Source organism: Protopterus annectens, chromosome 2.part0 (genome assembly GCF_019279795.1).
Source record: "Protopterus annectens isolate FY-2018-M chromosome 2.part0, PAN1.0, whole genome shotgun sequence".
Classification (NCBI taxonomy): domain Eukaryota; kingdom Metazoa; phylum Chordata; order Ceratodontiformes; family Protopteridae; genus Protopterus; species Protopterus annectens.
The window spans coordinates 229,625,181-229,639,159 of record NC_056728.1 but is presented as its reverse complement, the minus strand read 5'-3'; the positions used below and the strand labels follow the sequence as shown (position 1 = coordinate 229,639,159).

The 13,979-nt window shown below is 41.8% G+C and overlaps 1 protein-coding gene across 1 annotated transcript in view; it reads left to right on the top strand.

Moving 5' to 3' along the window:
- TBCCD1 (TBCC domain containing 1) overlaps window positions 1-13,979 on the top strand; it is a 768,212-nt gene that overhangs the window by 159,697 nt on the left and 594,536 nt on the right. The window contains exon 2 of the mRNA XM_044060684.1: window positions 3,963-4,300. Coding sequence (XP_043916619.1) covers window positions 3,965-4,300 — 336 coding nt within the window. The 5' untranslated portion in view covers window positions 3,963-3,964. The remainder of the gene's footprint in view (window positions 1-3,962; window positions 4,301-13,979) is intronic.

Below are 13,979 nucleotides of genomic sequence, written 5' to 3'. Positions count from 1 at the left end.
CTTTGTACGGTTCATGTCGAAAGGGGTGTTATACTCCATTATGGGCTTGATTAGTGACAAGTATAGAGGAATTATAACCTCCTTTGGTCTAGAGGCGATGTCTTTAGTAATCAAGTGTGGTTATGTAGAAAGCCTTCCTTAATACAGTAGACACATGGTGGTCAAAGTTAAGGTCACAGTCTACTTGTGATTCCAAGATCTGTTATCACTTCGTAGATACACAGGGTATTGTTAACTTGATAGTGCGAAGGAATATTGTTTTTACTGAAGGGAACGTTGATGCATTTCTTTGCATTCAGTTTGAGACCATTACTAAGACACCAGTCAATGAGCTGCCTAAGACCCTCCTGAAGTATACTGACATCATTTGGGGATTCAATAATTGCACCCAGTTTGCAGTTGTCTGCAAACTTGGTTAGTCACAGCCCCTTACTTTTGGCCTAAACTTCTGAGAAGTATATACCAAACAGTAGGGTGCCCAGCACTGACCCTTGTGGCACCCCACTGGTGACAGGTCTCCTGGCTGATGTGAAGTCACCCATTTTGATAGTGTGTGACCAGTGTTTGAGCCATTTGGCAACTCGTCTTGCAACAAAGGTGTTTACATTCAGTTTGCTAAGTTGCAACTTCTCAACCAATATTCTGCAAATCGCCCTCTACGCTCATCCAACAAAACCCTGCTCTGCATAACCAAAGCCAGTAACACTGCAGGGAAAAGTCTGTTCTCCCACACCATTGCTAGAGAATCGAATAACCTCCCCCAAAGTATCTACTCTGCACCATGCATCTCACTTTTCAAGACATCACTAAAGTCACACCTCTTGCAATCATGGCTCTGTCCCTGTATCACATAAAATCTTTTCTGCTCTCCTCCTAACTTGCCATTCCTCATCTCCTCACTGCTTACTTCAGCTATTCTGTACTACTCAAATACTCCCTATCAGAAACTACTATCCTACCAACTATTTCTCATGCTATGACATATCTCCCGAATAGCATTATTTTCCAGATTCCATTCCTTCATTTTTATGCTTTGTACTACCAATACAGAATTCAAAGTTTCGCTATCTATATACCAACATTGTTCAAATCAAAATAAGATATGAAAAATCTCCTTGGTTGTATATATGCCACTGTATAGAAATTTTCTGTCATTCGTGGATTATGTGTTGTCATGTAAAGACCTGGAGCTCTGATTGTATATATGCCTCTGTACAGAAATGTTTTTGTCATTTGTCGTATTTGCAGTGTTATGTTATGGAGCTTTTCTCCCCGGGCCTTTGCTGTAAATGGACCTTGTTCCAATCAGACTTTCTCGGTAAACAAATGTAAAATAAAATAAAAAAAATATTGGTAATGCTTGAGTGTGGTATTGTGTCAGAGGCCTTCATCAAGTTGAGGTATGCTGTGTGCACATGTTTGCCCTCATCAATGCCCTGGTTACATTTTCAAAGCAATCTGCCAGGTTTAATGGGCAGGATCTGCCCTTGAAGCCGAATTGTGTCAGAACCATGGTTTAGAGGTCGCCTATGTCTTTATTGATGAGGTCTATGATGAAAAGTTCCATGGCTTTACAGATGATGCTGGTCAGGCTTATGGGTCTATTATTCCCTGGATCTGTTGCTAAGCCACCTTTGTGGGGGGAGATAACCATTGCTGTTCTCCATTCCACAGGGACAAAGCCAATGATTAGGCTGGAATTGAATAGGGTGCTTAATGGTGATGCTAGTTCATGTTTTAGTTTTGTTTAGAAGACAGCCTGGGATGCTGTCTGGTCCCACAAAGGCTGTGTTTTTTGCCTTAGACAATGCTTTAATGACCTGCTCTTCGGATATGTAGGGTGGGGGTGGGGGAGTTGTGGGCAAGGTTTGTGATAAGTTTAGAGGGGATAAGGGAGTAAAATATTTGCCAAATCTGTCTATTAGCAGGTTTTCTATCTTTGCGGGATCTGTGTGTTTGATACCGTTAGTCTCTAGTTTGGCCCATGCTTGGTTCCTACTTTTTAGGCTATGTACATAGCTGTAAAAGGCCTTATGATTATCCATGGCTGTGATTACTAAGTTTTTCTCAATTACCCTGAGAGGTTATGATTTTGTCTTATTTACCTGTTGAGACTGAGGGGGGTGCTTTTACATTGTTGAGGCTCGCCTTATTTTTCTTAGACAGCAACTTTTTGCGTTTGTTGTAAAGTTTGTTAATGCTGGCTGTCCACCAGGGTGATAATTTTTTTTTTTTTTTTTTTTTTTTTACATGGGGCTCTGGCTTTGATTCTGTCTAGAACAGACACATCTATATACTTGTATAAAGTGATTGTATGGGGCTTTGGTGTAGTTACCACTTCCAGCTGGGGGTGGTGCTTGGAATGCATTTATACCATCGTCTAGGAGGTTACAGTTTGCTTTGGTGAAGTTTTTTAGTCTGACTTCCCTCTGTGAGTTCTGATGTAAGTGCCAGTTCAAAGCCGACTGATTTGTAGTCAGATTTAACTAATGAGGGTCCAAACGTTGCAGGGGTGCATCTGTTTGTCATATTAGTGAGGACCAGATCTAGTATGTTCCTGTTTTAGTTTAAACCAGTTTGTTCCAGGGCATTTGACTTAACAAAGTCAAGGAACTTTTGTGCTAGTGAGTTAGGGTTAGAGTAGGTTTTCCAGTGATGGTGGGATAATTGATGTCCCCCATGACCAGAGTGTTTGGCAATATTTGGATTGACTCTGGTATGGTCAAGTGGGCCTCGTGCGCATTATGGGCCATGGAGGGGGATCTATAATTATTTATAACTTGAAGGGGTATTGCCCACAGTAATCTGAACTTGGAGTAACTCCTGAATTGCCCAGTCTAACTAGTCGGGAGGTGAATTTATGTCTAATATAGATAGAAACGCCACCTCCTTTGATTCTCACACGTTTATTTTATGGTCTGAAGGTGTGGAAGGCATTATAGCCTTGTAAGGCTGGGGTACTCAATGAGGCCTAGAACCAGGTTTCTGTGACTGCCCAACTCTTTTCTTTTCATCCTATGTCCTTTGGATTAGGCGTTTCCAAGCAAACTGTCTCTTCTTGGATCTCTAAAGCTATTTCCTTTTGTTATTCCTTTCATGGTAAGAGCCATCCTTGTTTTGTTGAGACTCATTCTACTAGAGCTTTCGTTTCTTATGGTACTTTTTCAAGGGTTTGGATACTAACTCCTTCTTAAGGCAGCTTCCTGGACTTCTGTCCATACATTTACAAACCACTAAAAGTTGGATGGAATCTACAGAGCTAGAGCTGGTTTTGCTAGGGCCATCCTTCATGACTTTCTAGAGGGCTCTGCTGGTCCTTCCTTCTCCCAAGTTTCTTCCTGAGCTTTGGCACTCTCCCTAATTTTATGAATGCTGCAACAGTAAAATGGAAGGACATAGTACAGTTGTGTAAAATCTTACCATAACAGTAGATGTCCTGCTCTTCACTGTTGCAGTTTTCACTCTCTCCCTCCTCCTCCTGATCCATTTGTCTTTTGGATGTACTGGTTTCCTCTTTTTTTTTTTTTTTTTTTTTTTCTCTCCTTGGATTGGTGTTTCTATTAGGGTCGTCTGTTCTGAGGATGGTACTTCTGGACATCATCTTTATGCCCTGTGCTACGCGAGGAGCATACGTGTGACCTGCAGTATATCTTAAAGAAACCTAAGGTTTTGGTATACTGTCTGGATATCGGGCCATCCTTGGTAGAGGATCTCTGTTATGAATACTGCAACAGTGAAGAAAAGGACATCTACCATTATGGTAAGATTTTACACAACTCTACTTTCTTGCAGCTTTCTAGCTCCGTGACCGAGGAATAACTGTTATAACAGTTCATCATCTAGCAATTGACTTCATGTGTGTTGGTCCCTGTTGTAAAAAATTAGGCTTTTTTTTTTCTTTACATTGAGTGTATTTTCTGAGCTTGATAAAACTAATGCAGATTTCCATTTTGTTTTGTTAGAAATGGAGCCGTATAATGTCAACCTGTGGGTGAAGTCCGAGCCATTTATTGTGGGTGCTTTGCCGATTCCACCACCTTCCAAGTTTAGTATGTACTATTTACGGAAGATGGCAACCTATGTACGTACCAGAGCAGATGATGGCTGTTATCCGAAACTCTTCTGGCCCTTGTGGAGGCACATTGCTTGTGGGAAGCTCCAGTTGGCAGAGGATCTGGCCTGGCTTTATTTTGAGACTTTTGATAGTTTAGTAGAGCGAACTTCACAAGAGAGGCTAGAAAGGGCAGAGGCTATGTCGAACTGCACCTCCAATGAAGAAATGGAGAAACTGAAGAATAAGGCATGTGTTCATATGTTTTTAAGCTAGTTTTAAGCTGATAACTAAAATATACTTGGATGATATTCATCATGCTTGATTTTGATCATTAGTGTTTGCTGAAGCCCGGACTGTTTTTTTTTTTTTTTTTTTTTTTTGCTATGTAATGTTTCAGTTCAGATTTGAAAGTATATTGTTCTGCAGTTGCTCCAGACTGTACGTTTGCTGTAAGAATGGTATTGCACATAGTTAGGAATAGTAAGTCTGCTATTGGGGCCATGGTGTAGGATAAAGCCCTAACTATGGCCCAAATGACAGTGATTCAGTTAGTGGCTTGGGAGTCTGAGGAGTTGGCAGGGATGGATGGGTGTGTCCATCCAGGGGGGAGGATGTTTGTCAGTGACTGTCTCTGAGGGGAGGCATGGTTCACAGAGAGGAGTAGCCTTTGGATGCTGATGAACACAGGGTTGGAAGCAAGGGAAATAAAAGTTGGCCATGACGACACTCCCTCAGCAGCAGAAGCCATTGCTGGCACTGCTCCCCCCCAATAGCCTTAAGAACCATGACAGCCCCATCTCACTTGGAGAAGTCTGTGGGAGGAAGGTGGAGTAGGAAAACCTGGAGATGGAAGGTAGGCACTTCAGCTGGAATGAATGAAGCAGGGAGAAGGAGAAAAAAAGTCTGCTGTTACAGGGCAAAGTCAGCAAGAAGGCAGGGGTAAAAGGTAAAGGAGTTGATGCCACTGGGTTTGGTATCAGGTACATCCTTGGTAACAACTAGACTAAAGAGAGCAGGAATCAGGATAGTTTGGTACATAAAACTTTCCCGGGTACCCTGGGTCACTCCCCTGTCAAGAATGCACCATAGTTCCCTTCCATTCCTGTCTCAAAGTTGTTGCTGTACTCAGTGCCTTGCATATAAATGAGCCCACACACACACTGGGTTGTGGTAGAAATTTCAAAAACTGTAACAGTCTTTTAACTGTTTACTGTATCATTGCCTTTGTCAATTATTGTAACCATTTCTCTTTCTTTTATTGGTAGTTTTCCACTTTCTCTGTGGCCCCTTTGAGCCTTTTTTTCTTTGTCCTTCTGCCAGATGTGCTTTGTGTCTGTGTTTATGTATGTATGTATATACATACTTGTTTCTCAGTTTGTTATTGTAGTGTTTTTTGTACTGGGGTATATTCTTAGGCTGTAACTTAAAAAATGCAGTCGTGGGAGCAAGATCCCATTCTAAGACAAGCACAGTCATGATTTGAATGTATTGTTTAGGCTTTCTGTGCTTTTTGTAAGGTAAGGTGCTCCAGTTGTTGGATGTGCCTAGACGGATACATGACAAAAAAGGACATTCTATTGAAATGATTGGTGTAATGAAGGATGAGTAAATGGAGACAATGGCATCCTGGGTCTAGAAGCAAATCCCTTGTTTATGAACTGTAGATTATAGAAGGACTTTTAACCACAGTGGACACATGATGATCAAAGCTGAGCCCCTATCCTGATAAGTTTCCATATCCTGAACTACTGTTTCCATATTCTTAGCTACTGGGTCAATTCTTAAGAGTGTGCTGTCAGAGTGGTAGATATTTGGGGAGTCTCCTTCCCAAAGGAGATGATGCATTTTTTGGCATTTAGATTTAGTGCATGAGCCTGACACCAGTTATTTGTTTGGGACTAGCTTTCCTCTACGATGGCCGCATCTTTTTTGGATTTTGTCATTGCTTTTAATTTATATTCATCTGCAAACTTAATTAGTCAGAGCCCTTTGGAATTGTCTTTTACTTCTGAAAAGTAGATGTTGAACAGAAGAGGTCCCAGTACGAAATACTGGGAGACTTCACTAGCGACTAGGATTTTCAAGGAGGTAGCTTTCCCTGTCTGTGAGCTAGCTGGCAGTTCAGATGGTGATGGAAGAGGTTTATTCCTGACTTATTAAGCTTTTCTACTAAGCATGAGTGGGTGACTGTGTCGGAAGCCTTGACCAGGTCAAGGTAAACAGTGTGTACTGTTTTTTACCTTCATCCATTGCTTTGGTGAAAAAGCATGACATGTCTTTGAATCTAAACTGAGATGGGTCTAGTGTTTAAAGTTCCCTACGTTCTTGAATTACATGCTTATTTTTTCTTTGGCTTTGCAGATAAGGCTGTCCTGTAATTGCCTGAGTCTTTGGAAGGTTCTCCTTTATGCAGTGGAATAACTTTTGCTGTTCTCCATACACTGTGTATAAACCCTGATGGAAGCTAAGGTTGAACAGTGTTAGGGATGTGGCTAAATTGTGCTTCAAGCTATTCAGTATGCATCCTGGGATGTTATCAGGACCCACTGACACAATACTTTCCACTTTTGCTTGTGATTTCAGCATTTTTGTCTTGTGTGATTGCTGATGGTGAGTTGGTTTCAGATATATCATGTGGGATAATTTGGGGGGTGGTGAAGTTTGAGCTGAATTTATTGGCTACTAGGTTAGCAATATCATCCGTTTTTGTGTAGGTAACATCATTTGCAATCAGCTCATTGCATTGTTGTGTTGTGAACATGAGATTATGAACATAATTATAAAGGTCTTGTTTATAGGTAAATACTATCCAGTCCATCTGTACAAGCTTAGGTAATAACCAGAGATTAGAATCAAATCCTGTACTTTGTATCTGTGAGGTAAAGACCTTGACCATTAAGCCAACTCTGTCCTCTATGTAGCTCATAGATAAATACTAGGTAATCAGTCTGCATACTATTACAAGCCTTGACAGTAACTACACAGTGATCAGAGATGAGAATCAAACCGTGTACCATATGTCTGTAAGGTAAAAAACCTTAACCATTATGTCATATCCTTTGCTTGGGTGATGATTTTCACCTCAAGCTTGGCTTTGTTAGAATTAACCACCTCACTTGCTTGTTTAATGACGAGGCCACTGACATTCTTTGTATTGCTCTTACTACTTTAAGGCAGTAATCACTTCATTTTATTGTAAAGCTTATTGATATTAAAGTTACGCAAGGGAGGATTTGTTTTTGTGGTATGCCCTTCTCTTGTTTCAGCTGAGTACAGCCACATTTGTGCAGTGGTTTACATGCTGGTTTAGTGGTGTATGTTTCCACATAGTTGACTTTTGTTTAACAAAAAAAAGGAGTTTAACTGGGTTTGTTGGTGTTTTAAAGTTTGCCACTGTATCACTAAAGAGTAGATAGTTTGTCTTGGAGAATCTTTTAAAGATACCAGGGAGAAGTGGTCTCTGCATTCATTTTTTGTTTCAAAGGAGATGACTCCATGTTCAGGTCTAATAAATGTAGACAGTTAAGCAAGAGATGGTGCAGTATGCCAACATATTAGAAAAGACAAGGTCTAAGATTATGTTCCCTGCAGCTAGAGCTCTGTCAATACAAACCACATGGGACAACTAGTCAAAGTACAGGAACCTCTGTGCTTGTGCATACGTGGTATAGGTTTCCTACTCTATAATTAGATAGTTTAGATCACCCATCGCCAAAAGGCAGAGTTAGTTGCCCAGTGACTCTAATTCTTATAGATGAGCAGTGTGTTTTTTTGGGTCATAGAGTTCTGTAGCTAGCCAGCATGTGGTAAGGGGCCTTTCTGATGGTGATTTGGACATACTTAACCAGCTTTGATGCGAGATCTTCTGAATGAAAATGGAGAGACCTCCACTTTTTCCTTCCTGTGCAGTGGCTTGTCTAAAAATGTATAATAAGTTCATTGTTAAGTACTAGGCAAGTACAATATTGTATCCCTGTAAAGCCAGCATACTCTGACATTTTAAACCATGCCTGACCCACTAGCGGTATCCACCATTATGTTGAGCTTTTATGATTTCTTGCATTGGCATCACTGGCTGAACCATTCCTGACCTCATACCACCAACTAAACAGGCAACAGAGCAATATTTTCCTAAAACCTCAGCTATTCTTTATTTTGTGCAGCAGGACAGAGTAACTTAAGTTTTTCTGTAGTGTCTTTCTCTAAAAGCAGCTGTAGTTGTATTTTCTCCTACCTCAAGGATCTCCAAAAGGATGATTTGTAAGAGAAGGTGTGATTTTCCCTTATGGAGTCATAAACACCAGATGTGAGTGAGTGACTAGGAAGATGGATATTCCTTAGCAACATCTTCTGAAGGCTCCAAATTCAGAGAAGTGTTACAGATGATTAGACAAAAGGAGGATGACCTGCAGACACAGATGTCCTCCTTGTAGAGAATGCTGTAGAAGGGCTTTTGATCCACCCAGCAGTCTTTTTTGGAAGACACGTTGAAGGTACATTTTAGTGCCGTTTGGGAGAATCTTGATACAGTAGGTCTAATGCCTAGGAAACCCATTTAGGATACTCCAGCCACCCAAAGATCAGAGCTTTTGGTTGGAGATTGTCAGACTGAATGCTCATTGCAGCAGCTGCTCTCGATAAGATTCTCACCCGTTAAAGTTCTGTGGCATAGCTTCCCAATAAAGATTTCAAGGCAGTGGACCTCTGGGCTTTGAGTGTGATAAACGTGACATAATTCCATTGAGACTTTGTGGATGTACTGTGCAGTCACTGACACATTTGCTGGGTGGACCTCGCAGAAAAACTTGTTGACTTTTGCAAATTGTTTTTCTTTGTCAGACATCATGATGAAGGGATAGTGTACAGTGGGGGGTAGTAGGTTTGGTAAGAGTCCTGGAGCCACCATTACAATGTGCCAAAATGCCTGGCACAGGCATATCGATTTCATAGAGATCACCAATGTAGCTTATGAGTTTCCTTTCACAGGTTCCTTATATTTTTGGCCCTGATGTAAAGGTACATTTAGGAGTTGGGGGAACAACTCTGCTGTTGTCATCACATTCCAGCTCTGTCAGTAATGTCTTTCAAGGATGCATTAAAGCTTGGGTCTTATTTGGTCTACATGTAGGCATTAGCAAATGAATTTGCAGTCCACAAGGAATCTTAAGCTTTGGGGCAGTCACATAATGAGGGAAATGTTTCTCAGCAGCAACAGACCATTTAAGAGGAGATGGCAGTAACATGCTTGAGGTCTTGCCTGACTCTTCTACACTGGAGAGCTTTGCGGTTCATCTGTCTCTTTCCACCATTCTGTCCAGATAACGTTCACAAGGGACAGGTGAATTCATGGATAGTGATATCTAGAAGGTAGCATAAGCATCTCCTTCACTCCATTTATTACCTTTGCTCAACATCCCACACCAGAGTAAACACTCTTAGTAAAAAAAAGAGGTTAAAAGTCTCTTACAAAGAAAAAGAAAAATCACAGGATATCCTACCTGACCAGAAAGTGTTATGATACTACTACTCATTCTTTTACTGCCAAAGAAAAGAAGACCCCATGCCTGTGTTTAGATTTAAGTGGCCTAATCACGTTTATCTGGAGAGCTTTTTGAATAATCAGTTGTTTTCTCCTTCTGTGCTTCTCTGAAGGGGATTGATCAGTCTTCAGGATGCCTGCTTTCATGTCAGAATCACACAAGAAATCTCCACTTTTGGGTTGGAGCCTGTCCATACCAATTTGGGAGTGTTCTTTTTGGGCTAACTTCAGTCCCAATATGCTCTGTGATTGCATACTTGAAAAGTAGCAGCCAGTCTAAGGCTATGAGGAGTCAAGAATTTTATTTTCCTGGACAACTGGCTTCTAGCTGCTGTTTCTCTCCAAGACTTGTTCTCAACTCAAGACTTTCTGAGTGGTATGTTTCAATATTTGGGAATAATAGTAAACTGGGCAGAGTCCTAATGGGATACAAAGCATGTCTTTCTCCAGACACATCTCTCTAACACTCCCAGACAACATCTGCTCACCTTTTGCCTCTAAACTCTAGGTGGTGTGGCAGCAGTGATTCCTACTGTACCATTTACGAGGTACTGCATGACAGTACTTCATTGGACATGGACTTCATTGATTTCAGTTGCTTAATCCTTTTCCCCAGCTTACTAGCTGATTACTAGCTGACTTAAGATTGAGAGCTTTGCAAGAATCATGTCAAATGGTGGCTGCAGTACCCGAACCTGAAAGAGGGCAGCTCATTTCAGATTCTCACTCCCTTGGTTACAGTCATTACAGATGCTTCTGCTCTAAAGTGGGGATAGCCTTGTGAGGGGCAAATAGTCTCAGGCGCCTAGACCCTACATTTGTAAATATGTACATCATATTGGAAATGAGGGTAGTCTTTTTGTGATTTTTTTCAACCATTTCAGGACTCCCTACTTCAAGGTGTAGTACAATCTATTTTGACAACGTGGGCACTGGGTATGGCACATTAACAATGTGGATATGAGGTTCCTCCTATATGTCAGGAAGTTATGAGGATTTGCAAATGGGTCGTGTCACTCACTTTTTAGAAGCCAGTTACTTGTGGTCAGATTTGGCCGTCATCTGCTGATGCCTGTTGAGTGGTCCTTAAACTCACTGGAGCAGAAGCTTTTCCTTTGGTACAGACCTGCTATGACTCCTTTAGCTTCACTAATAAATGCCAACTGCAGCAGCTTCTACTCTAATCATGTGTGAGGAGATGTAGTGTCTGAAAGTTTCCTTCTTGGACTCCTTTGTTTTTTAACCATTTTCTCTTGAGTTTCATACAATAAGCCAAGAAGCGTAAGTGCTAAGCTCATTCTCAAATCCCCATCTGGTGTTTCATAGGTGTGGTTATGGTTTCCCTTGCTACTGCCTCACTTAAAAAAAAATGCATCTGTTCATGACCGATGTTCTTCGTGTTTTACTGTTGCAGTCATTACATTTGGGTAATCTGCTGGCCGGTTGCCCTCAGTCGGCCTGAATTCCAAAGTCTTGGGTCCTGCGTCAGTAGCTGTCTTCTCTTCCATGACGTCAGGTCATCAAGGGTATAAAACATGCAGCCGACACCATTTTCTTTAGTCTTTTTTGCCGCGCGGTGCCTGAAGCAGAAGCATTTCGCAAGTGCCGGTCGGCCGACTACTGAAATATTCGAGTTTAAGTTTCAGAACCGAAGTCTTCACTAAAGCTAAGTACCCCGTTGGGGAAACATTTTTCTTGCTCTTTACCGATATCAGAAAAAGTTAATAATTGTATTACTTGTGGAAAGCAAGTACCTCATAAGGATTTCTAATTTATACTGTATTCCTTGCCTAGGCTCTGATCACAACGTGCCTGGCTGTCGGTTTTGTGCTAGATTTAACCAATGCACTATTAAGTGTTGATATATTTTTGCATCAAAGTATTTTGGAAACAGATTTAACTACCCAGAAATGTTGTCGGATAGCAATCCGACTACCGGAGTACATAAAAAACGCAAAGAAAAGGACAGAGAAAGGCAGTTGAGATCCAAAACCGACGAAATTTCTCCTAAGCTAGTTGTTGGTTCACCAGTACTCAGTGAGGTGCTTTCGCAACCCCTGATACCCGCTACCTTCGAGTCGCAATCCTCTACCGACACCCATGTGGAGTCCGGCATGCCACAAGACACTCAAGGTATTGGACCAACGGATGTATCTCCCTCGGATGGGTCCAGAGCCGCTGAGCAGGCACTGGCTTCTGAGAGTGTAGTCAGACCTCAGCATTTATATATCAAACCGACGACAGCTGCAAAATCAGACAAAAGCAACTTCTAAAACTAAAAAACCGACGCATGAGCCATGTGCAGAGGCCTCTATGCCTAAAAAACAGATAATCAAAATGGCTGAAGACCTTATTACCTTGATCAGGGGTACCCCATCCCCCTCCAGATAAGAGGCCTAGGCAAGACACTGATTATGAATCTTCAGATCCGGTTTCTATTTCTTCTGATTCCTCTTCTGATCAGGAATTATCTATACCTCCCTATGAGGATTCTGATGCTGAGGAGTCTATTCCATCTGCATCTCCTGAGGATTATTCATTTGGAGAAACCTTGCATACTTTGAGGGAGCATTTTCACTGGGAGAGTCGAGACTTCTCAGAATCAAAAAAGAGGCTCAGAGATTTCCCTCTTCTCCCTCAGCACAAGCCTTTAGCCATTCCCCCTGTTTTAGACATTGTGGATGATGTCTTTTCGGAGTCAAGCTTGACCCCTGACTCCTTACCTCCAGCTCCCAGTAAGCCTGACAGATATTACAGGGTCCATGACTCCCATAAATTTTTATTTAGAAACCTTGCTGCTGATCCTGAAACTATTTCACAGGGTCCAAAGGGAGTTAAGGCCTCAACAGCAAAAAATCCTACCCCCTCTGACAGAGATTCAAGGGCACTAGACAGATGGGGGGGGGGGAAAGGTTTATACATCTGCAACCTTTGCAATCAGGGCCTTAAACTGTCAATTTCATATGCTTAAGTACCAACAACATGTTATGGGATTGCTGAAACAGAAAATGATGATTTCAGAATGTGCAGAAAATAAAGAATTGCAGGAATTCTTGCATGCAGCTGAACAAGTTGGAAAGCATACTTTGCAATGTGGTGTTGATTCCTTAGAGGCCTCCTGCAGGGCTGCAGTTACTGGATCTGTGATTAAGAGGCATGCCTGGTTAAAGGAACAAAATTTGCCTGATCATGTTAAAGCTAAATTGCTAGATGCACCTTTACAGCATGACTCTCTGTTTGGTATTAAGGCAGAATTTTAAAGAAAATGGAAGACAAAGCTAAGTCTATGCAAACTGTTAAAGACATCTTACAAGTGCAGCCACCAAGATTCAGTAGACACTGGCCTACAAAATTTGGTCCTTTCCTGTGTCAGACAGAACTCAAAGGGGCAAATCTCCAGACGCCCTAAGGGTTCCAGATACAAGGCGCAAGATTCATACAGGTCAAAGCAATGGGGCGCTTCCACCTCCAAATCTGGAGGAGATAAAGCGCAAACCTACAGAAAGCAATCCCAATGACTTCCCTCTGCCTGCACCAAGCACTTATCTTTTGACAGCACCCATAGGGGGAAAATTAGCACTTTTTGCTCAAAATTGGCAGTTAATAACCCAGGACAAGTGGGTACTAAACGTATCACAGGGATACAGATTCCATTTCCACACTCTGCCAGTGGCAAATGGTTGGCCAGATCTGCCAAAAAATCAGTGGGCAGAGGCACAGAATCAGGTTACGTCCCTCATGGTTATGGGGGCCATTCAGACAGTACCAGAACAGGAAAAAGGACAAGGTTTTTACTCAAGACTGTTCTTGGTGCCCAGAAAGGACAAGGCCTGGCAGCCAATACTGGATTTATCGATTTTGAACACATACCTGGACATTCCAAAATTCAAAATGCTGACTTTGCAGCAGCTTCTGCCTATACTGGGCAAGAATGCTTGGCTGGTGACTTTAGAACTAAAAGAGGCATACCTGCATGTCCCAGTAAGACGATCGTGCAGAAAATACCTCGGATTCAAGGCTGGCTTAATGCATTACCAATTCTCTGCACTGCCCTTTGGCTTATCTACTGTGCCCAGGGTCTTTACAAAGTGTCAGGCACCAGTAATTGCATTTTGCAGACAAAGACGTATACAAATATATCCTTACTTGGACGACTGTCTCATTCAAGCAGAGAACAAGGACACTCTTCTTCGACACCTGGCGTTTGTGAAAAGGCTTCTAACATGCCTCTGGTACACAATAAACAAAAATAAATCACAACTGGTACCCTCTCAAAAGATAACATTCCTGGGTGCAAGCTTGGATACAACTGCCCAGATGGCTTACCTCACGCCAGACAAGCAAAGGCAACTGACTGCTTACTTCAAGCTGATGGCAACAAAAACC